The 19,285-nt window shown below is 65.5% G+C and overlaps 4 protein-coding genes across 8 annotated transcripts; 2 read left to right on the top strand and 2 right to left on the bottom strand.

Annotated features, from left to right (window-relative positions):
- The first annotated feature begins 208 nt into the window (after positions 1-208).
- Positions 209-6,512, top strand: PCYT2 (phosphate cytidylyltransferase 2, ethanolamine). 2 transcript variants are annotated; one of them, XM_072745856.1, is made up of 13 exons: positions 209-370; positions 1,907-1,995; positions 2,443-2,604; positions 2,755-2,821; positions 3,364-3,448; positions 3,626-3,670; positions 3,888-4,455; positions 4,650-4,732; positions 4,979-5,056; positions 5,254-5,319; positions 5,399-5,464; positions 5,691-5,779; positions 5,865-6,512. In XM_072745856.1, exons 1-13 carry the CDS (start codon positions 282-284, stop codon positions 5,974-5,976), a joined length of 1,599 nt encoding a protein of 532 aa, XP_072601957.1. In that variant the 5' UTR covers positions 209-281; the 3' UTR covers positions 5,977-6,512. The 2 variants fall into 2 exon arrangements, with proteins under 2 accessions (XP_072601957.1, XP_072601965.1); XM_072745864.1 differs by having other exon boundaries at positions 4,317-4,455.
- A 1,535-nt stretch (positions 6,513-8,047) lies between these two features.
- On the bottom strand, positions 8,048-8,927 carry NPB (neuropeptide B). Its single transcript, XM_072745981.1, has 2 exons — positions 8,494-8,927; positions 8,048-8,247 (listed from the first exon to the last, which is right to left on the bottom strand). Exons 1-2 carry the CDS (start codon positions 8,863-8,865, stop codon positions 8,122-8,124), a joined length of 498 nt encoding a protein of 165 aa, XP_072602082.1. The 5' UTR covers positions 8,866-8,927; the 3' UTR covers positions 8,048-8,121.
- Positions 8,928-10,243: 1,316 nt separating this feature from the next.
- Positions 10,244-15,220, bottom strand: ANAPC11 (anaphase promoting complex subunit 11). 4 transcript variants are annotated; one of them, XM_072746000.1, is made up of 3 exons: positions 15,103-15,220; positions 14,141-14,260; positions 10,244-10,570 (listed from the first exon to the last, which is right to left on the bottom strand). In XM_072746000.1, the coding sequence occupies exons 2-3, from the start codon at positions 14,247-14,249 to the stop codon at positions 10,425-10,427; spliced, it is 255 nt and encodes an 84-aa protein (XP_072602101.1). In that variant the 5' UTR covers positions 14,250-14,260; positions 15,103-15,220; the 3' UTR covers positions 10,244-10,424. The 4 variants fall into 4 exon arrangements, with proteins under 4 accessions (XP_072602101.1, XP_072602120.1, XP_072602113.1 ...); XM_072746019.1 differs by having other exon boundaries at positions 15,039-15,142; XM_072746012.1 differs by having other exon boundaries at positions 15,008-15,130.
- Positions 15,221-15,237: 17 nt separating this feature from the next.
- Positions 15,238-19,008, top strand: ALYREF (Aly/REF export factor). The gene is made up of 6 exons (XM_072745994.1): positions 15,238-15,536; positions 15,863-15,994; positions 17,511-17,658; positions 18,256-18,319; positions 18,423-18,600; positions 18,687-19,008. Exons 1-6 carry the CDS (start codon positions 15,300-15,302, stop codon positions 18,699-18,701), a joined length of 774 nt encoding a protein of 257 aa, XP_072602095.1. The 5' UTR covers positions 15,238-15,299; the 3' UTR covers positions 18,702-19,008.
- Positions 19,009-19,285: the final 277 nt, after the last annotated feature.

Consider the following 19,285-nt stretch of genomic DNA (forward strand, 5'->3'; position numbering starts at 1 on the left):
GCGTGGCCCTGCCCCGCCCCCTCGGCCAGGTGCGCGTGCGCCATTGGCCTCGCGCGCTGGGGGGCGGGGCGGGGGCGGGGCGCGGCCCCGGCGGCTCCCGCCATTGGCGGCGGCTGGGGGCGGGGCCCCGGGGCGGGGCGGCGCTCGCCATTGGCCGCGCGCGGCGGGTGAGGCCCGCGTGACGGCGCGTGCGCCGGGCTGGGCGGGGCGTGCGCGGGGCTGGCGGGCGGCGGCCGCTGGGAGTCGCGGAGCCGGCCGGGCCGCGCCGCTGCTGCGGGGCCATGATCCGGAACGGGCATGGGGCGGCGGGCGGTGCGGAGCCGCCGGGCCCGGGGGGCAGGCGCGCCGTGCGGGTGTGGTGCGACGGCTGGTGAGCGCGGCGGCGGCGGCGGGCGGGCCGGGGGCGGGCGGGGGCCGCGGGGCCCGCTGCGTCGCCGGCCGAGAGGCGCCCGCGGACCGGCCCTGGCTCCCGGTCCCGGTCCCGGCCCTCCTGGGGACGCGGGCGCCCGGCCGGTGGCAGCGCGAGTTCCGTGTCCGGCCCCGACGAGCCGGACCGCTGCAGCCCGGGACACCAGCGCCCCGAGCGACTTCCCCGGTCTCGCCGTCCGTCCCCAGCCTGCCCGTCGCCAGGGCAGCACACGTGTGCCCGCGACCCCGGTGAAGCCCCCGTGACCCGGGCCCCGCCCAGGGGGCCACACTGCCCATCCGTTCTCTCCCCGCGAGCCGGAGACCTGGGGTTGTTCCCAGAGAGGTTTGGGGCCGTCAGCAGACAGGGGGAGGAGTGCCGGTGGAGGGCTGTCACCTGGGATGTTCCCTCGGGGCCTTTACCTGGCAAAGCTCGGCAGGAACAGTCCCTACCTGGCCGGTTTACAGAGCCGGACCTTGGCGGCCCTGCCTGAGTCACCTTGGGGAGAGGGATCACGGCTTCCCTTGGTGGACTCTGACCTTGGCCAGGGTCCGGCTGGGCCCCTGCCCCAGCAGGCCACCACGGCCACAAGGCCCCTGTGGCTAGGACACGCTGCAGTCCGAGCTGCGCACCCCCGGCCCGCCTGTCCAGGGAGCTCAGGGGCCAGCGGGGCTGCTGGATTTGGACTTAGCTCCCCTCTCCCCCTAGGGCCAGAGCAATGTGACCCACAGGCCTGTGTGCAGGGACTGGGTGGGCCGTGGTGGGAATAACGTGTCAGGGACTGCAGGGGCTCGTGCACCAGGTGGCCCGGGTCTCCTGGAGAAGCAGGGAGCGTCTCCTACTCAGGAGACAGCTGGTTTGAGGCCAACTTGGGGTCCTCCCCAGCCCACCCAGGGAGCAAGTGGGCCTGCACCTGAGAAGCGACTCCTTCATCAGGCCCAGGTTTAAGGATAAAAGCTCTAGAACAAGGTGGCAGGGAGGTGGTTGTCAGCCCCGGAGAGCAAAGCCTCGCTGAGTTTCTGGAGGCTGTGGGGGAGCGCGCAGGATTTCCAAAGCTACCAACTGCCTTTGCTCATTTGTTGGACTTTGTTTTGTGTTGGCCCCAAAGACCGTCCACCTGTCTCAGGGTAGTACAGAGTCCAGCCTACCCCTAAGTTAACATCAGTTTACAGCTTGCAGGGACTGCACCCCCCCATGGTTTGCAGTGGGGGAGAGGAGGCTGAGGGCAGAGGGCAGAGCTCCATGGCCCGGATGGGGAGCCGAGGCTGTTCCGTGTGCTCACCAGCCCCGGACACCGGCAGGCCTTGTCCCTGGGCACAGCCCAGCCCGTCGCACTCGCTGGATCTGGCCCGGGGCCAGTGGTGGGGAGAGTGGAGTGCCCACCTCCCCTCTGAAAGCCCCAGCTCAGCCTGAGGAGCCAGGCTGCCCCGCCCACACCCAGCCCCAGCTGCTCAGTCCCCCCCCCCCAGCACAGGGACTCACCATCCTTCCTTTCCACAGCTATGACATGGTACATTACGGCCACTCAAACCAGCTGCGCCAGGCGCGGGCCATGGGTGACTACCTCATCGTGGGCGTGCACACCGACGGTAAGCTGGGGCTGCTGCCTTTGACTAACCCTAAGGGGCCCCGCGAGGGTTTAGGCCACGCTTATGGCCATCCCTCCCAAGAGCCCAGCGCAGCAGGTGCACCCGCCGGGGGCTCTCCATCTCACGGCTCAGGTTGAACAGTGCAGCCGAGGGGTCAAGCTTCTGGCCCTGCCTCCACTCCCCTTCCCCCAACAACCTGGGTCCCAGGGTCTTCGAGAATGGAGCGCCCAGCTGTCAGAGGACTTTGCCTGGAGCTCCGGTTGGGTGAGGGAACCGTGCGGTTATCCAGCAAGCACGTCCTGAGTGCCTGGACTGGCTCATAGAGAACAGGGTGGAGGCCACCTGGGTGCGTTTCTGCCCTCAGGGGCTGAGAGCCCAGGGAGAGAGACAGCTGCGTGCCGGGGGCTCCCACGCCTACCTCGTCCTTGCTTTCTTCCCTGGCTCTAGAGGAGATCTCCAAGCACAAGGGGCCCCCGGTGTTCACTCAGGAGGAGAGGTACAAGATGGTGCGGGCCATCAAGTGGGTGGACGAGGTGGTGCCGGCGGCTCCCTACGTTACCACGCTGGAGACCCTGGACAAGTACAGCTGCGACTTCTGTGTCCATGGCAGTGAGTGGGTGGGCCTGTGGGCGGGCCGGAGGGGCCACCAGGGTGCTGGGGCCTCGTCACGCTGGGTCCTTGCCCTGAAAGAGTCCCTGCCCCCGGGGGCCTGGGATGAGGCTCACGGGTGCTCATTCTCACACATGTGTTGCTCCTCAGATGACATCACTCTGACCGTAGATGGTCGGGACACCTATGAGGAAGTGAAGGCAGCCGGGAGGTACAGGTGAGCCCCCGCGAGGGCCCCACCTTGTCAAGGAGTGGGGCTCGAAGCGCCCCCCGGGCTCTTTCTGCCTGCTTCTAGGCCAGGACTGGCACCAGGTGGGGGTGCTGCCCAGGGGGCTGCGCGTGTGGTACATCCAGGTGGCTGTCGGGCGGGGAGAAGGACAGTGTGACCAGGAGCATGTCATCTTGTTGAGGAACTCAGCCACTGTGTCCTCCGGGGACAGCGCAGCCTGGAGTTCCCTTGGCAGAGGGCGCATTGCAGGGCAAGGCCAGACCTGCAGTCCATGCGCGGTGGGGCTGGTGGTGCCCGCCCCCCCCACCGACTGGCCAGCCCCCCGACGCTGCACACTGAGCTGTGGCAGCGCGCTCCCTCCATTGTAGTGGGCCCTTCAGTTGGTAAAACAGTATTCCCCGCGCTCCTGGGCCCGGTTTTCTGTCCAGCCCGGAGCGGGCAGTGTGCACACAGAGGCAGCCCCGGGGGGAGCTGGCGGCGGGCTCAGGAGGACGTCTGGGTGCGAGCCCTGAGCCCACGTCCGTCCGCAGAGAGTGTAGGCGCACCCAGGGCGTGTCCACCACGGACCTCGTTGGCCGCATGTTGCTGGTGACCAAGGCCCATCACAGTGGTCAGGTGAGCCTGGGGGGAACGGGGCAGGATCCCCGAGGTCCCAGGGCTAAGGACGCTGCTGGGAGGGAGGGAGGGAGCACCCGATCTGCTCGGTGCTTACTCCTCTGTGGGCTCCAGGACGAGGAGTTTCGGGGTCTGGGGATTGACCATGTCCTCCGTGTCCCCCACCCTTCCATTCAGGAGATATCCTCTGAGTACCGGGAATACGCGGACAGCTTTGGCAAGGTGAGTGTGGCCCCCACTAGCCAGGCCGGTACCTGATGCCCCCAGGCCGCCCCCGAGAGAAGGCTGGCCGGGACCCTCACCCTCCTCGGCTCCCCGGCTCCTGGGCACTGACTGGGTGCTGGCTGCCAGGCTTGGCAAGCTAGCGGGTCAGGTGGCCCCTGGAGAAGGAGCAGGGACTGGCTCTAGTCGGGCCGACTGGTCCTCTCTCCCTTTGTAGCCCTCTCACCCGACACCCACCCGGGAGACGCTTTCCTCGGGAGGCTCCTCCCAGGTGACCAGAAGGTGGCCTCAGGGTGCTGGGTCCCCACGACGGCAGTGTCCACAGGTGGGCCCGTCCAGGCGGCAGTGGTGGTGGCTGCAGTACCCACTGTGGCCACAGGGCGAAGCCACACGTCCCACTGGTCACGGGGCCCTGGCCCAGCCTGGCCCTGGCGTGTTCCTGCCAGAGGCACCTGCCTGTGGGCTCTGCGGGCAGGTATGGGGGCGGTGGGGGTCTGCAGTTCTGGTGTATCAGCCCGTAGCCGCTCCCAGAGCCGACAGGCAGGCGCAGGCAGCTCTAGGCCCAGAGGAGGGGCTCTGGGGTGAGAAGCGGCCAAGGACGTGCCTGACCAGCGTCTGGGCTGACCAGAGGCCTCTTGGCTTTCAGTGCCCTGGGGGACGGAACCCCTGGACGGGGGTGTCCCAGTTTCTGCAGACATCTCAGAAGATCATCCAGTTTGCTTCCGGGAAGGAACCCCAGCCAGGGGAGACGGTCATCTACGTGGCCGGCGCCTTTGACCTGTTCCGTATCCTCTGAGACCGTGTGGGAGGGTTGCCCTGCCTGGCCCCCTGTGCACCCCGGGGTCAGGAGACCCAGAGCGGCCTTGCCGACTCTTCGAGGCCCCCGGGCTGGGGCGGAGCTCGAGGGGCCCTGCCAGAGGCCCTGGTCCTGCAGGCAGCCACTCCCTGTCCTGTTACTTGCTTCTTAACCTGGACACAGACATCGGCCACGTGGACTTCCTGGAGAAGGTGCACGGCCTGGCGGAGAGGCCCTACGTCATCGCCGGCCTGCACTTTGACCAGGTCTCAGATGGAGCGTGGGGGTTCTTGAGGGGCTCCTGGGGTTGAGGTTGGGCACAGGTGGCCCACGGGGTGAGGCCTTGGGTGCTGATGGAAGAGGAGACAACCTGGGGCCGCTTCCTGGGGACCAGGGCTTCCCACCCCCGCGGGCACCCATGAAGAGCACCTGTGAGGAGCTTTTGGGGGCGATGACAGCTCCACCCCCGCTGCCCGGGGCTGCGCGCTGACCCGAGCTCGCTCCGGCCCTAGGAGGTCAACCACTACAAGGGGAAGAACTACCCCATCATGAACCTGCATGAGCGGACGCTAAGCGTGCTGGCGTGCCGGGTGAGTGCGGGCCGTGCTGGGGTGCGGCAGTGAGGCCCCTGGTGCACGGGCCCGGGACACCAGGGGCCTTGGGCTTCTGGCCAGCACCCCCACCATGCTGCGCCTTCCCCCAGTCCTGGCTTCCTTAGCCGAGAGCGCCGCCCTCTCCCCCGACCTGGCGGAGTCCCGCTAATGGCCTTTTGCTCCTGTCCCCATAGTACGTGTCAGAGGTGGTGATAGGGGCCCCCTACGCTGTCACGGCAGAGCTCCTGGACCACTTCAAGGTGAGGCTCCTGGTGGGCCAGGTCCCCCTGAGGGCCTCTGAGTGCAGGGCGCCAGGGCCCTGACCCACTCCCTTCGCAGGTGGATCTGGTCTGTCACGGGAAGACAGAAATCGTGCCTGACAAGGATGGCTCAGACCCCTACCAGGTGGGCACGAGGGTCCCTGGGCTCATGGCACCTGTGTGGGAGCCAGGCTAGGGGCTCAGTGCCCAGCCGACGCACCCCCCCCCCCTCGGCTCAAGAAGGCAGCAGGGGTCTGCGTGTCCATGTCCTGGGCATCCGGGAGTGACGGCCCTCCAGGCCCGGGGCTGGGCAGTGTCCTCGGGGCCCAGGGGACGGCCCTCACCCCCTCCCCGCCACCTTCCCCTTCCAGGAGCCCAAGAGAAGGGGCATCTTCTGTCAGATTGACAGCGGCAGTGACCTTACCACAGACCTCATCGTGCAGCGCATCATCAAGAACAGGTGAGGGTGGCAGGCGGGGCCTGGGGTGGCGCCCGCAGCCCCCACGGCCCCAGGCCTGGGCACCCCTCACACGGCCCGCCCCCAGGCTGGAGTATGAGGCCCGGAACCAGAAGAAAGAGGCCAAGGAGCTGGCCTTCCTGGAGTCCAGGAGGCGGCAGGAGGCGCAGCCTGAGACAGGGAGCGACTGTGACCTGTGAGCGCAGGACGTCCCACGCCCAGCCTGCCCTGCTGCCCAGCCTGCAGGCCCGTTTCCACGGTTCTTAACTGCGGCGCTCCCCCCTCGCCACCCGGTTCCAAGGTTTCCGAGGGGCAGGCACTGCCCCCACCCCCTGCCGGGTGGTCTTCCCACCCAGCACACAGAGGGGCACCCAGCACAGTGGGGCGGCCCAGCGCAGGACGAGCACGGGGTCCCTTCGGGCTGGGGGCACCGCCCTGTGCGCCCGAGAAGGCCTGGCTCCCACTCCTCCCCCAGCCCCTGCAGACCCAGGACGCCCGACTGCCCAGCACTTTCTGCCCTCCCAGCCTCCCTGGCAGCCAGGTTCAGGGGAGCGGAGACCTGGAGGGGACACCCATTGCCCCTTCAGGTCATGGACCATGCTGCCTTCGCGTGGGCACGTCTCCTGGGCCCTGGCCCGCTCCCCCATTTCCTGGGCCTTACTGGTCTCCCCACAGACTGTTCTCTCGACTTTGTCCAGTTGGCTGGGGTACAACCAAATAAACCTGGTGGGAGGTGTTCTGTGTCCGGCTCTTGGCCCCGCTCCCCACCATCCACACAGTGGGGAGGCGGCGGAGGGGTGTGGGCAGCCTGGCAGCGAGGAGTCCCTGGGTCCCGAAGACCCCATCCCAGGGAGCCCGTCCCCGAGACCCTGTCCCGAGGCCAAGGGAACCACTCCCTGTGGCTCTGCAGAGCCCACGCTTCCAGGAAGGACCGGGCTCCAGCTCCCTGACTGGACCCAGAGAATCTTAGGGCCCACTGGGAGCAGCCCAGCGGCTACAGGGTGCTGACCCTGGTCACCTCGTAGTTTAGGGCAGGGGGGAGCAGCTTTAACAAGCTGTTCAGTCGTGTTCAGACGTGGGGACGGTGGGGGTGTTTTCAGCCCCCGCCAAGGGCATCTGTCCCTCAGCAGCTGGTCCGGGTGAGGCCGCACCCTGCAGCCTGGCCCACCGAGCGCAGGGCTCGGATCCTTTCCCTCTAAGACACGGCCTGTCCTTTTCTTCCCGTTCGTGTAACCAGAACCCCGTGCAGGACACAAGGGAAGTGACTGTGGAAGTTCATGTTCCCACCCTCGGCTGGGCAGCCACCCCCAGCTTTCCTTTCCTCCTTCCCCAAGTTAGGGTAGAAAGTCGTGAGAGGCATGGGGCCCCCAGCTTCGGGGGGCGCGGTGGTGTCCGGCTTCCCCACAGTTGAGGCTCCTGGTCCCCTGGGCTTCAGGGTCACCTGAGCACAGGGACAAGGAGCGACCAGCCTGCCCTGCATGGAGTTGGACGGGGCAGGACGGGAGCAGTCAGCCCTACACCTGCCCAGAATCCCCCCTTGTTGCCCTCAGCTAGGGACTCCGGGCAGTGGGGAGCCCTGTGGGACCCACAGAGGAGGCCCAGAGCCTGGCAAGCCTGTGCCCCTGGAGACATGCGCTGGGGCGCAGCGGGGCTGTGGGGCCCCCGTAGCCTCTGAGTGCAGGGCCCTGGACGCCCACGGGGTGGGGGACGCCCCAGCACAGTGCCCACCTCCTTTCAGCCAGCGTCCCCGGAGGCCTCGGTCCGTGCCCAGAAGGGACCTCAGGGTCGGGCTCAGCGGGCTGGGGGCTCGAATGAACAGATTCCCCCCAGTAAAGTAGGTGATTAGCCTGGAGGAGGGCTCTGTGCGGCGCCGGGCCTGCGAGGGGCGGGGCGGCCTTGTCTGGCCTCCTGGGGCGCCGTGGGGTCCGCAGGCTGCTCCCCACCCCGCGGCCACTGCCCCGTGCTTACTACTTCGAGGTGTTTCAGGGGCGCCAAGACAGGGTGACCCCCGGGGCTGCCCCTCCAGTAACAGCCTTGTCCCCAAGAGATCCAGGAAGCAGGGCGGGGCCGCCTGGGGTGGGGGCGGGCGTGGGCGTGGGGGCTGGGCAGCACGACCCTGCGTGGGGCGGCTGCGTGGGCGCCGCGGAGGCCCGAGCTGGGCACCTTCTCTGCCCCAGGGTTTGGGGTGCCTCTGCCTGCCTGGGGGGCTGGGACACCCGCTGGGGCCCCGCAGTGTCTGGCGGCGGAGTCGGGGTCCCCAGCACCGCCCGCCCCCACTCGGAGTCCAGCTGCGCTTCTCATTTATTCACGTGGCGGGTCACCGCGGGGGGCGGGGGGCGGGGGGCTCAGGCGCTGCGGCAGTCGGCGGCGCGCGGCGACAGGAACGCGTCCGCCCGGCACTGGAAGGTGGCGCGGCCGTCGGGGAGCTCGCAGCTGCGCAGGTTCGGGGAGGCGCCCTTGACACACGCGGCCTGGGGGCGGGAGGAGGCTGAGGGGGCGCCCGGGCCTGACCTGCCCCGCCCCGCCCCGCCCCGCCCGCGCCCCGACCCCTGACCCCGCCCCACCCCGACCGCGCCCCGACCCCTGACCCCGCCCCGACCTGCCCCCGCCCCACCCCGACCCCGACCTGACCGCGCCCCGACCCCGCCCCGCCCGGGGCCCGCCCCCGCCCTGACCCGGACCCCGACCCCGACCCCCCCACCCCACCCCACACTCACGAGGCTCCGCGGGCGGCGGGGCTCGGCGGCGGCCCGGCCCGGGGGTCCCGCGCTGCCGGGGGGCTCGGAGCGGCGCGCGTGCGGGGACCTGCGGAAGCCGGACAGCAGCCCCGCGGCGCGGCCCACGGAGTAGGAGCTGGGCCCGGCCGCCGGCTTGTACCACGCGAGGCCGGGCGGCGCCAGCAGCAGGCACAGCGCCAGGGCGGCGGCCACCAGGGGGACGCTCGGGGCCATGGGGACGCGGGCGCGGGGCGGCGGGCTCGGCGGCGGCCGCCTTATATCTGCCGCGGGCGCGGGGGCGGGCGCACAGCGCCGTCGGGCCGCTCCCGCCGCAGGGAGCCCGCTGGGTGGGGGGGCCCCGCCGCTCCCCATAGGGCCTCACTGCCCCCAGGCGGGGGAGACGGCAGTGCCGGGGGACACCTCTCGGGCCCTAAAGCGGGACCCCTGGCCCGAGCCGGGGTAGAGGCGACCTGGCTGTCGCGTGCGCCCGGGGCCTTACTCTGTTGCACGCGCAGGGCTACTCCTGGGGGTCCGTTGGGAAGAGGTGGGCAAGGCCAGGCCTGAGCTCGGGAGAGCAGTCGGAGGGACAGCTGCCAGGCCCCCCAGCCCCCCACTCCCTGCCCTCGGGCCTTCTCGTCAGAGCACCTGTGGCCCCCAGGAGGGATCAGCCGGTCCCGGACTCAAACCACAGCAACTGGGAAAGCAGAGCTCCAGAGCCGGAGGGGGGCAGCTGGGGGGGCTGGGGGGCAGCCAGGGGAGAGTGACGGCAAAGGCAGGTGCTCCGAGCCTCAGCGTTCGGGAGGAGGGGGGCCGGCTGAGGTCCCGGAGGCCTGAGAGGACCTCACAGGGGCCCTGAGCTTCCTGGGGGGATCCCTGGCCGGAGGAGGACAGGACCTGGCGGGCGGCCCCATGGTCAGCTTGAGGCCAGGCAGGCCCTGCGAGGACCACGCTGGGGCTCGGAAACAGTGCGAGAGCCGGGGTGGCAGGGCAGTGCAGGCAGCCCACGGGAGGGGCCATGGGCAGCCCCTCTGGGGACGTGCACACCCACCCCACAGGGCAGGGCTGGAAGGCTGGTGCGACTGCCCTCAGGGTCTGACACCCCAGGAGACCCCCACCCCCAGGCAGGGGGAGTGGGCTGCAGAGCCCTCCCTGTGACTCCCCGGGTCCTGACAGTGTAGACACAAACATTCAAGAATACAGAGTAGCTGGCCCGACCCTGCAGCCGGTGTAAGCTTGTTCGCAGATGTAACTTTGTTTGTGGGGCTGCTGTGGGATCTGGGCCCTCAGGCAGCCCTCCTTCCACTCACTGTCCCTACACATCCTGGTCACAACCCATCTCCCTTGGGGTGCGTCCTCCCCAGGGCAGACACCGGCACAGAGGCCCTGGCAGCTGGGTGTCTGGACACAGGGCGTGTGGCCTCCAGATTGGGGAAGGGTAATGGTCCCCGGGGCTTTCTTCCCTCTGGGCAGTGTCCAGACACGAAGTAGGGTGCCGCAGAGGTGGCCGACCAGGAGGCCAGCCCCGAGTAAATACACGTGCCCCAGGGCCCTTGCACCACCAGGCCTTCCAAGCCCCCAGAGCCAGTCACTCGCCCCCAGGCTCTTCCGGCTGACCATCCGCTCCTTCTGCGGCTGTGACTCAGAGCCTTGGTGGCATCTCATCGAGATGTTTATTCATGAGTTTTCCTATCAACACACTGTGACGCTGCATCGGGACCAGAAAACAGGCGAGCAGAGGCCTCCAGCAAGGTTCAGACAATTTAATGAGTTTTACTTATTGGATAAAAGTGTCACAATCTGAAGGAAAACAAATACAGCTCCAGTCCTTGTTTCAAGTGTGTCCCCACCGCCACCGGAGGGGCTGTCGCCAGGGGAGTGGGCAGCGGGCCAGCGGGCGGCGGGGATGGGGCGGGTGCTGGCACAGGGTGGCCTCACTCCTTGAACTTCCACTCCTGGCGGCACATGGGACAGTGCTGCTGCACCTGCTGCGCGTTGAGCCACTTGAGGATGCAGTGCATGTGGAAGCAGTGGGAGCACTGGCCCCACACCAGGGGGCAGTCATCGCCCGGCACCTTGCCTGCGGGAGGGGGTCGAGAGGACCAGCAGGTCACGCCCAGCAGGGGACCAGGACCCAAGGATGTCAGGCACCTGCGCCAGACGGCTGCCCGGGGGGCTCGTGTGCACAGCCTCACACTTTGTGTTTCAGGAAAGACAGAAACCAGGAGTGTGAGCACACGCTCTGCAGCGTGCCCCCCAACAGCTCCGCCCTGCCCTGCAAGGGGTGCTCGACTGCAGGGGGTGGTTCTCGCCCAGCCCACACCCCACCCCCGGGGGTGCAGGCCCAGCTGCAGACCCACCACAGCCCCACCACTGAACCTGTGACACGGGAGGTACAGCACGAATGTGCTAGGCACAGGCCCCCCCCCCCCCCCCCTGCCTCGTGCCCAAGAGCTGCTGTCTGAAGAGGGAACTATTTCTTCTGCTCAAGGGAAGGACAGCTGGGGCCCTGGGGCTGAGGTTTCTCTCCCAGGTGGCATAGACCCAGCACGAGACAAGGGAGTGGCACTTGTGGCCCCACCCGGAGCAGCCCGCAAGCAGGTGTGACCTCCCACCTCTCCCATTTCTGGCCTGAAGGGGCCCCACCACCAAGGCCCAGGGCTCATGCTGCTCACACTCCACTCCACGTGCCTGGAAATGCGACCTCCGTGGACGGCTACAGGGGACATCCACGCTGCCCGCAACCACAAGAAACATGACTTCCAGAACCAAGAACATCCCATCAAACAGCTGCTGATGCCAACAGAGCATAACGACCTCCCTCAGGCCCCGTGTCAGGGTCCCCATGGGCATGAGGTGCTGTGGCTTGCCGCCTCTACCTTTCCTGGGGTGTCACCCCCATCACTGCCCTGGGGTCCTCTATGCCTGCTGAGCGCCAGCTGTATCCAGCTGTCACTGGTATACAAACAGCAGGAACCAGACAGACAAGCCAGGGCCGGGACTATCAGGACATCTTGTCCCGCAGCAGCTCCACTTCAGCACATCCTAAATGCAAGCTGGGTGCTCTGCAGGAAACCCACACTGCCTTTGGACCTCTCTGACCACAGTCCTTACTCCTGACACCAAACACAGGATGCTCAGTCCTGCAAAACACCAGACGACATAAAGCTCCCTCCTGGCACCCGCTCCTCACTGGCCTGGGGCTGGGAAGCTGCCGAGCTCTCGGCCAATCTCCCCAGAGCAGCCCCTGCCCCGCAGCAGTGCCCGCACCCCAGCAAATCAGAACACACATCTGCCACGTCTTTTTAGTTGCTTGCCTCGGGATAGTGTTTTTCAGTCTTTTAAAAAAAACTTTACGAGAAAACCATCACTACCTTTCTGGAACTTTTATGACGCACCACCAAAAAGTATACACTTGGCAAAAAAAAAGAACTACCTCACTCTGCTTCCCCAGCCACAGGGGCGGGGTGAGAGCCTGTGACACCTGAGATTACATCCCCCACCCCAGGGCCTTCCCAAGCCCAGAACTCAGCTTGGAATCACCACTAAGAGGTGGCTGGGGCGGGGTGAGCACTCAGTGGCTAAGGCGGCTACCTTCAGCTCAGGTCATGACCCGGAAGTCCTGGGAATCGGCTTCCCGCTGGGCGGGGAGACTGCCTCTCCCTCTGCTACTCCCCCCGCTTGTGTGCGCGCGCGCGCTCTCTCTCTCTCTCTCTCTCTCTCTGTGTCAAAGAAACAAAGAATCTTAAAAAAAAGAAAAAAGGAATCACACCTATGAAATCAGAGTCCCCTGCAAACAGAGGACACACTGGTGGGGGGCAAGGGATGCCCAGGTGTCCCACTGATGGGGTTGTACCCAGGCCACTTGGTCCCTCTGAGGGAGGCTTGTTAGGAGAAGGAGCCACTTCCAGTAGTGCTACCTGCAGCCAGGCCACCGGAGGCATGTGATGAACACGGGAGCACAAAGCGGTGACTCACCCAAGGGCTTGTTTGTGTCTCGATGGAAATCTTTAGTAACGAAAACACCTCTCGAGAAGACTTACTCCCAAAGCCCTCTGGGCCTGGGAGCAGATTATTAGTCTTAGTCACTCAGGGTATTTCACAAGAGCTCAATTTTAGCAAGAGGAACCCAGCGTCACTTCACCTGTATAAAGGCTCGTCAGACACTCTGCACGGTAGGACTGGCTCTGAAGATGAGGCTCCAAGCCCCCTACACTCAGCCAACGGGTCCCCTTCCACAAGACCTGAGCACCCCGGCAAACACAGGGATGCCAGCCACAGGCCCAGCTGCAACGGCACCAGCTGGGCTCCGCAGGCTCCGCGCCAGCGCCAACACACCGCTCACGCTCCCACGGCCAGTCTAGGGCAATGCTTTCCAGGACTTCTCTTTCCAGAAGCTAACAGTCTGTGGCTCAAGAAGCTGCAAGTGTGTGCCCCTGCAGGCTCCCACTGCCTCTGCTGTGTCCCTAAGGACGCACCTGAGGGTGATTAAAACAGAATCCGTAAAACCAGTTCGTGAGCTTTACTGCTAAGTAAAACTTAATCAAGTAAAGCCAATCAGTGACTTCCTTCGGTCACATCCCACCTGACTGATTCAATCAGGATGGATTAAATCCTGGGAGATGAGATTTTCTCTCGGCCAAAGTAAAGATCAAGCCCATAACAAAATAGTATCTGCACTAAAACTCGATAATTTGAATTTCACTGTAAGATGCAAAGCCCGGTTGTTATTCTGGGCGCTCTCCTGACCCCACAAAAAGCCTGGTCACTTACGGGCCAGAGGGGTCCCTCAGTCCTCCCAGGTCCCATTTTCCTCTTGGGACTGCCCCTATCCCCCCAAGGGTCAACCTGCTTCTGCTTAAATTCACTTTGGTTTGGCTAAAAACACAATTCGCTGGTGCAAAAGCCTGTTTTTGACTTAAAAATACACTCAAGCAAAAATAAAAAAAGAAAATACACTCAAGCATTTCTACTTCACCAGAACGTGACGGGACAGAGGTGAGACAAAACCCACCAGAGAGGTCTGATAAAACCTGGCGGTGGGCACTCCGTGGCGCGACACAACCACTTTGCTGAAAGGTCAGATGCCTTGAAAAACGAGGGAGAGGAGTGGAAGCGCCTGTTCTATATTCACGTTCAACAGCCAGGGCAGGGCTGAGCGAGCACACGCACAGACAACGTGAGCAAGCACCAGGAATGGGGGGACACCGAGGGCTTATCGTCACGTCCGGTGTGACAGCGCTACACTTAGCGACTGGGCTGGAGGGGAGCCGGGCCCCGGAAGCCACTTCCAAGCCAGGACGCGAACACAGGCCCTTAGCGCTGCAACGGTGGGCGCTGGCGGAGGGGACGGGCACCCCCGCGACAGCCTGCGTGCCCGCTGGAGAATCGTCCCGCGGCGCTCCAGCGTCCCCCGGCCCGCGGGCGTCACGGCTGTGAGCACAGTAAAAAGCCACACGGCCCTCTCTTACAGAACTTCCATGGGCTCCTCACACAATCATGGGCCCAAACCACCTGCCTTTCTTCTGTCAGCTTGTGTTGAGCAGAGTGACCCCAAAACCCAAGCACTCTGCGCAGGTGTTTCCGAGGAGACGCCCTGGCCAGGCCCGCAGGCAAAGCTCGAGGGGGAGGGAGCACAGGGCACACTCACAGTCCGGGCAGCAGCCATTAAAGGCCATCCGGCAGATGCCACAGTTCTCGTCGTTGGCCACCCAGAGCCAAGTAGCCACGCCGTTCCAGCACTTGATCTTCACCTTCATGGCCGCGGAGCCTACAGGGGGGAGACATCGCGGGGCCACACTCATCGGCACAGCTAGGCATCTAGGCACCCAAGGGGCACGGCTCCCAGCCGAGGGTCAGCCCGGCCGGACCTGCTGCCAGAGCTCAGAAACCCTGAGAGCTCTGCACCCGCGGCGAGGGCAGGGCCCGGGCCACCCTCGGGAGAACAGCGCGCCCCAGAGCCAGAGTTCTCGGGAAGGCTGCAGGGTCTGTCCTGCGTCCCCAGAAGGGCACATGGGCTTCCGCCAGTAATTGCAAAAACGTACCATACGGGTTTTTTTTAAAGAGATCCGACTAAATCGGGGTTGACAAATAGAGGGGACCACGAGTTCGCGCCAGGGAACCGCCACCCAGCCCACTAGGCCTGCGCCACCACCCCGGGGTGAGGGTGCAGAGTGGGGGGTGCCGGGCAGGACCCGGGCTTGGGGGGAAGGGGTGAGGGCAGGAGCATGCAGCAGAGGCCGGGAGAAAGTGAGGTGCAGGGAGGGGCCAGGGTGTGTGGAGAGCGGGATGTGGGGAAGCGGTGGGGGGGGCGGAAGGCGCAGGGGTGCGGGCCGAGAGTAGGGGAAGGCGTAGGGGTGTGCGGAGAGGGTGGGGTGAGGAGCAGGGGTGCCTGAAGGGGGTGGGGGAGGCGCCCGGGTGCGGGGAGAGGGCAGAGGGAGGGCGCGAGGCCGGAGCGCGGGGAGGAGGAGGGGGAGGGGAGCGCGCCCGCCCCGCCCCGCCCCGCGGCCACGCCCACCCGCGCCCCCCGCCGGCCTCCGCGCGCCGACCCCGCCTTCCGTTGGCGGCGCCCGCGCGGGAAGGTATAAAAGCGGCCGCGGCCGCCGCCGGCACCTCAGCTGCGCCCGCCGAGCCCGCCGTCCGGCGCACGCGCCCCCGCTCCCGCCCGCCCCGCCCGCGCCCGCTCCCGCCCGCCGCGGCCAATCCCCGGCGGCCCCGGCCTCGGTCCCGGCAGGCCGCGCGCGGGCCCGGAAGTGACGCGCCGACGTGCTGACGCGCGGGCTCGAGCCGAGGCCGACTCCGCGCCCGCCATGGCCGACAAAATGGACATGTCTCTGGACGACATCATCAAGCTGAACCGGAGCCAGCGAGGCGGCCGCGGCGGAGGTCGGGGCCGCGGCCGGGCCGGCTCCCAGGGCGGCCGCGGTGGCGGGGCGCAGGCCGCCGCGCGAGTGAGCCGGGGCGGCGGGCCCATCCGGAACCGACCGGCCCTCGCCCGCGGCGCGGCGGGCGGCGGCGGCAGGAACCGGCCGGCGCCCTACAGCAGGGTGAGCGGGGCGGCGGGCCGGCGGGCGGGGGCGCGCGGGGGCGCGGGCGGCGGGCCGGGGGGCGCGGGCCGGGCGGGCGGGGGGGCGCGCGGCGGCCGCCCGGGGCGGCAGAGACCCTCCCGGCCTTTGTCTGGGCCGGGCGCCGGGCCTCGTGGCGGCGGCGGGCGGCGGGCGTTGGGCGCGGCCGCGCGGGCGGCGGGAAGCGGGTCGGAGGGAGCGGCGGCGCCGGGGACGCCGGGGGGCGGCGGGCGGGGGCGTGCGGGCGCCGCAGGGTCCGCGGGAGACGCTCACGGGCCGCGTGCTCCTGTGCTCTCCTCCCCCCGCAGCCGAAACAACTTCCCGACAAGTGGCAGCACGACCTCTTCGACAGCGGCTTCGGGGGCGGCGCCGGCGTGGAGACGGGTGGGAAACTGCTGGTGTCCAACCTGGATTTCGGAGTGTCGGACGCGGATATTCAGGTGAGGGGCGGGCGCTCGTCGGTGAGCGGGTCACCCGCACCCGGTGGCCCCGTTGAGGACGCGGCCTGAACCGCGCGCGCCGCACCCTAGGGCGGGGAGCCCTCGGGGCCCAGGGGCAGCCGCCGGCCCTCTAAGGGCTGCAGGAGTGCAGAGCGGAGGTCCTGGCCCGGGAAGTGCGGCCGGCAGGTCGGGGTGTCGGAGGTCGGGCCCGGCCTAGCGGGACGAGCGGCCGCTCTTCCTGAGTCGTGCCCCGCGCGCGCGGGCGCAAACCCCCTGCCGGAGCCCTCGCTCCTGGCGGGAAACCTCGGCCTAACCTGAGCGGTCTCTGTTCCTGCCTCGCTTAGGATCTGAGTTTTGTTTACTTTGTAGTTCTTTTAACGGTTTGCTGGGAGGACAGATCTTTTTCTGTGGAAGCCTATGGGCAAAGCACAGACGCAGGATGGCGCTGGGCATGTTTTTGCTCAGCTGGCCTTGAGCCCCCGGCTCCATGTCATACAGGACCTACACCCTGTCTCCCCACCCCCCCCCCTTTTTACTGGCATGATTCTCAATCCCGACTTTGGTTGAAGCTTCTTCGTTTTCTTTGTTTTCTTTTTGTTGCTGTTGTTGTTGTTTTGTTTTTTGGGGTCTTTTGGTTTTGGTTTTTTGGGGGCGTTTTTGTTCTTTTTGGGTTTTTTTGTTTGGATTCCAAAGGCATATAAACTTGTTTCTTGGTTAAGTACAGACATTTTGGGGATCAGTCCCAGAGATGGCTGGGTCAGGGTGCTGGGCCTTCCTGGGTTCAACTTCCCAGAGCCCAGCTGTTTGACTACCGTGGGAGGACAGAGCAAGGCCGGTGAGCACTCACGGTGTCTCAACACTTTTTTTAAGGTGGTTTCTGGCATCCACTGGAAACCGCTTTTGGTGAACTCCACTTCCCGCTGTGTGCCTGCGGCCGGAGTAGCCCCACACTCTGGGTTCCCTCTCCAACTCCCAGCCTGCCTGAGGTCAGGGCAGTTTCCATGGCAGCGCTTGACTTCAGCCTTTGCGGCAGGCTTGAGTAGGAGGAGAGGGAAAGGTGAGCCAGAATCTGCCCTGGGGGAGGGGCTGGGTCAGGGCTCCCGAATCGCGGGGCCCTGTGAGCTGGTCCACATGTCGGATAGCATCCCTTGCTCTGTGATCTTGGCCTTTGCGGTTTCTTGGTACAGTCCTTGGGTGTGTTGTCAGTTTTCCTCTGTTGAAGAAGATAGCGACTTAATCATGTTCCCTTCACTGGTGGGCTCTGTGGTCCTTTACCTGCATCCTGGTACTGATGTAAGGTCCCCACACTGGCAGGAGCCCTCAGACCCAGCTGCTCCGGGAAGTGGCTGTCCCATCTGCCCCTCCCTCCCCGTGGTTTCCACTACCACTGCCCTGCCCCCATACGTGTTTGCCTCCCAGGGAAATAACCCCCCCTGAGCAGCTCACCCTCCCAGGGACTGTCCTGGGCCACCGGAAGGGAAGCACCTCACTAACAGCTGCTCTTTCTGGCCCCCAGGAACTCTTTGCTGAATTCGGAACTCTGAAGAAGGCAGCTGTACACTATGACCGCTCCGGGCGCAGTTTAGGAACAGCCGATGTGCACTTTGAACGGAAGGCAGATGCCCTGAAAGCTATGAAACAGTACAACGGTGTCCCTCTGGATGGTGCGTCTGAGGTTGGACCCGGATGCTAGAGGGGCTGCGTCTCGTGGAGTCGGGCTGGCCGCTATCCGTGCAGGAGTATGGCTTACCCCTGTGGCTGAGGACACTTTGCATTCGCCCCTTTGTCTCTCTCTTCCATTCCGCCACCTCTCATGCTGCCCCACACATCCGGACCAACCTCTTGTGAACCCCCATCCAGCAAGCTACACCCTCCCCTCCTTCAGCTCCTTCCGGAAGACTCACTTCTGTGAAGCCTTCTCAGAACCGCCATAGTACACCTCTGAGTGCGGGGCTGTAGTCGTAAAGACAAAGGTACCGGTTCTTCTTCCGTCAGGCCACCCACACCTTTCCACCCATGAGCACCCCGGACACCTGACCAGACACCCAGCTAACTGGACTGAGAAGGAGCGAGGAGGTTTTGGTGGGGTTGTCATTGGCACCATCTCGTTCTCCCACCAGTAGTGCTCGGCCACTCCCCTTGTCGGGAGCATTTGGAGACACAGCCCCTTTCCAGTGCTTGCATGGAGACCGGGGTGTGGTGCCCCTCGGCGCGTTTCGAGCCCTCTAACTGCATGTGTCCTCTTGTATTCTTTGCCGCAGGCCGCCCCATGAACATCCAGCTCGTCACGTCACAGATTGACACACAGCGGAGACCGGCGCAGAGGTGAGTTCTGGGGCCTTTGGGACGGTGCTGACCTGTGGTTAAGTGGGCGCTCACCCCATGGGTCTTTGAACATCACGTGAGTGAGTCCCCTCTCCCTTGGCAGCGTAAACAGAGGTGGGATGACTAGAAACCGCGGCTCCGGAGGTTTCGGTGGTGGCGGCGGCACCAGGAGAGGCACTCGTGGAGGGAGCCGGGGCAGAGGTCGAGGCACTGGCAGGAGTTCGAAGCAGCAGCTTTCTGCAGAGGAGTTGGATGCCCAGCTGGACGCTTATAACGCAAGAGTAAGTCCCAGACGAGGGTTGGGGAGGGCAGGAATTGACTGGAAGTATGAGGGCTCTTGTTGAGCAGAAGTTTCTGTGTGTTTCAGATGGACACCAGCTAAAGAGACCGGCAGATCCTCAAGTGGAGCAGGACCCAGATGTCTCCTCCGTGCTCCCTGGCGGGAGGGGGCGGTGGACTGGGGGCTGTGCAGCCAATGATGGATTTGTTTCTTTTATGTTTTAAGATAGGATTTAAAAACTCATGTAAAGGTTTTTTTTTTTTTTCTTTTTTTTCTTTTTTTTTTAAATTCTGAAGCAGCCCTGTTTTGTACCGAGTTATTTTTGGGATAAATGTTACCGGTTGCCGTTGTGGGGAAGGTGGCGTTTTCACCTTTGCCATAATAAAACAGAGACATGTGTGGAACTGGAGTCCTATGGCTCATCCCCTGTCGCAGTCCTTGCTTGGGCCACAGCTGTGGTGTCGGGGGCTGACGAGCGTGGGGAGCAGTCTCCCCTGGTAGCTGGAGTCTGCTTGGGAGGGAGATGGCTGCTGCTCCGCCAGGCCTGACTCCTTCCTCTCCTCCCTGGTGGATGCACCCACCTAGCTGCCTGCACCAGGAAGTGACGGGTGGGTTGGGGCGCCCCTGTCGTTGCCAGATTCATATGACCAGGTAGGGTTGTTCTTGGCTTCTGGTGCTCTGGTTCT

Source organism: Vulpes vulpes, chromosome 2, assembly GCF_048418805.1.
Source record: "Vulpes vulpes isolate BD-2025 chromosome 2, VulVul3, whole genome shotgun sequence".
Lineage (NCBI taxonomy): Eukaryota > Metazoa > Chordata > Mammalia > Carnivora > Canidae > Vulpes > Vulpes vulpes.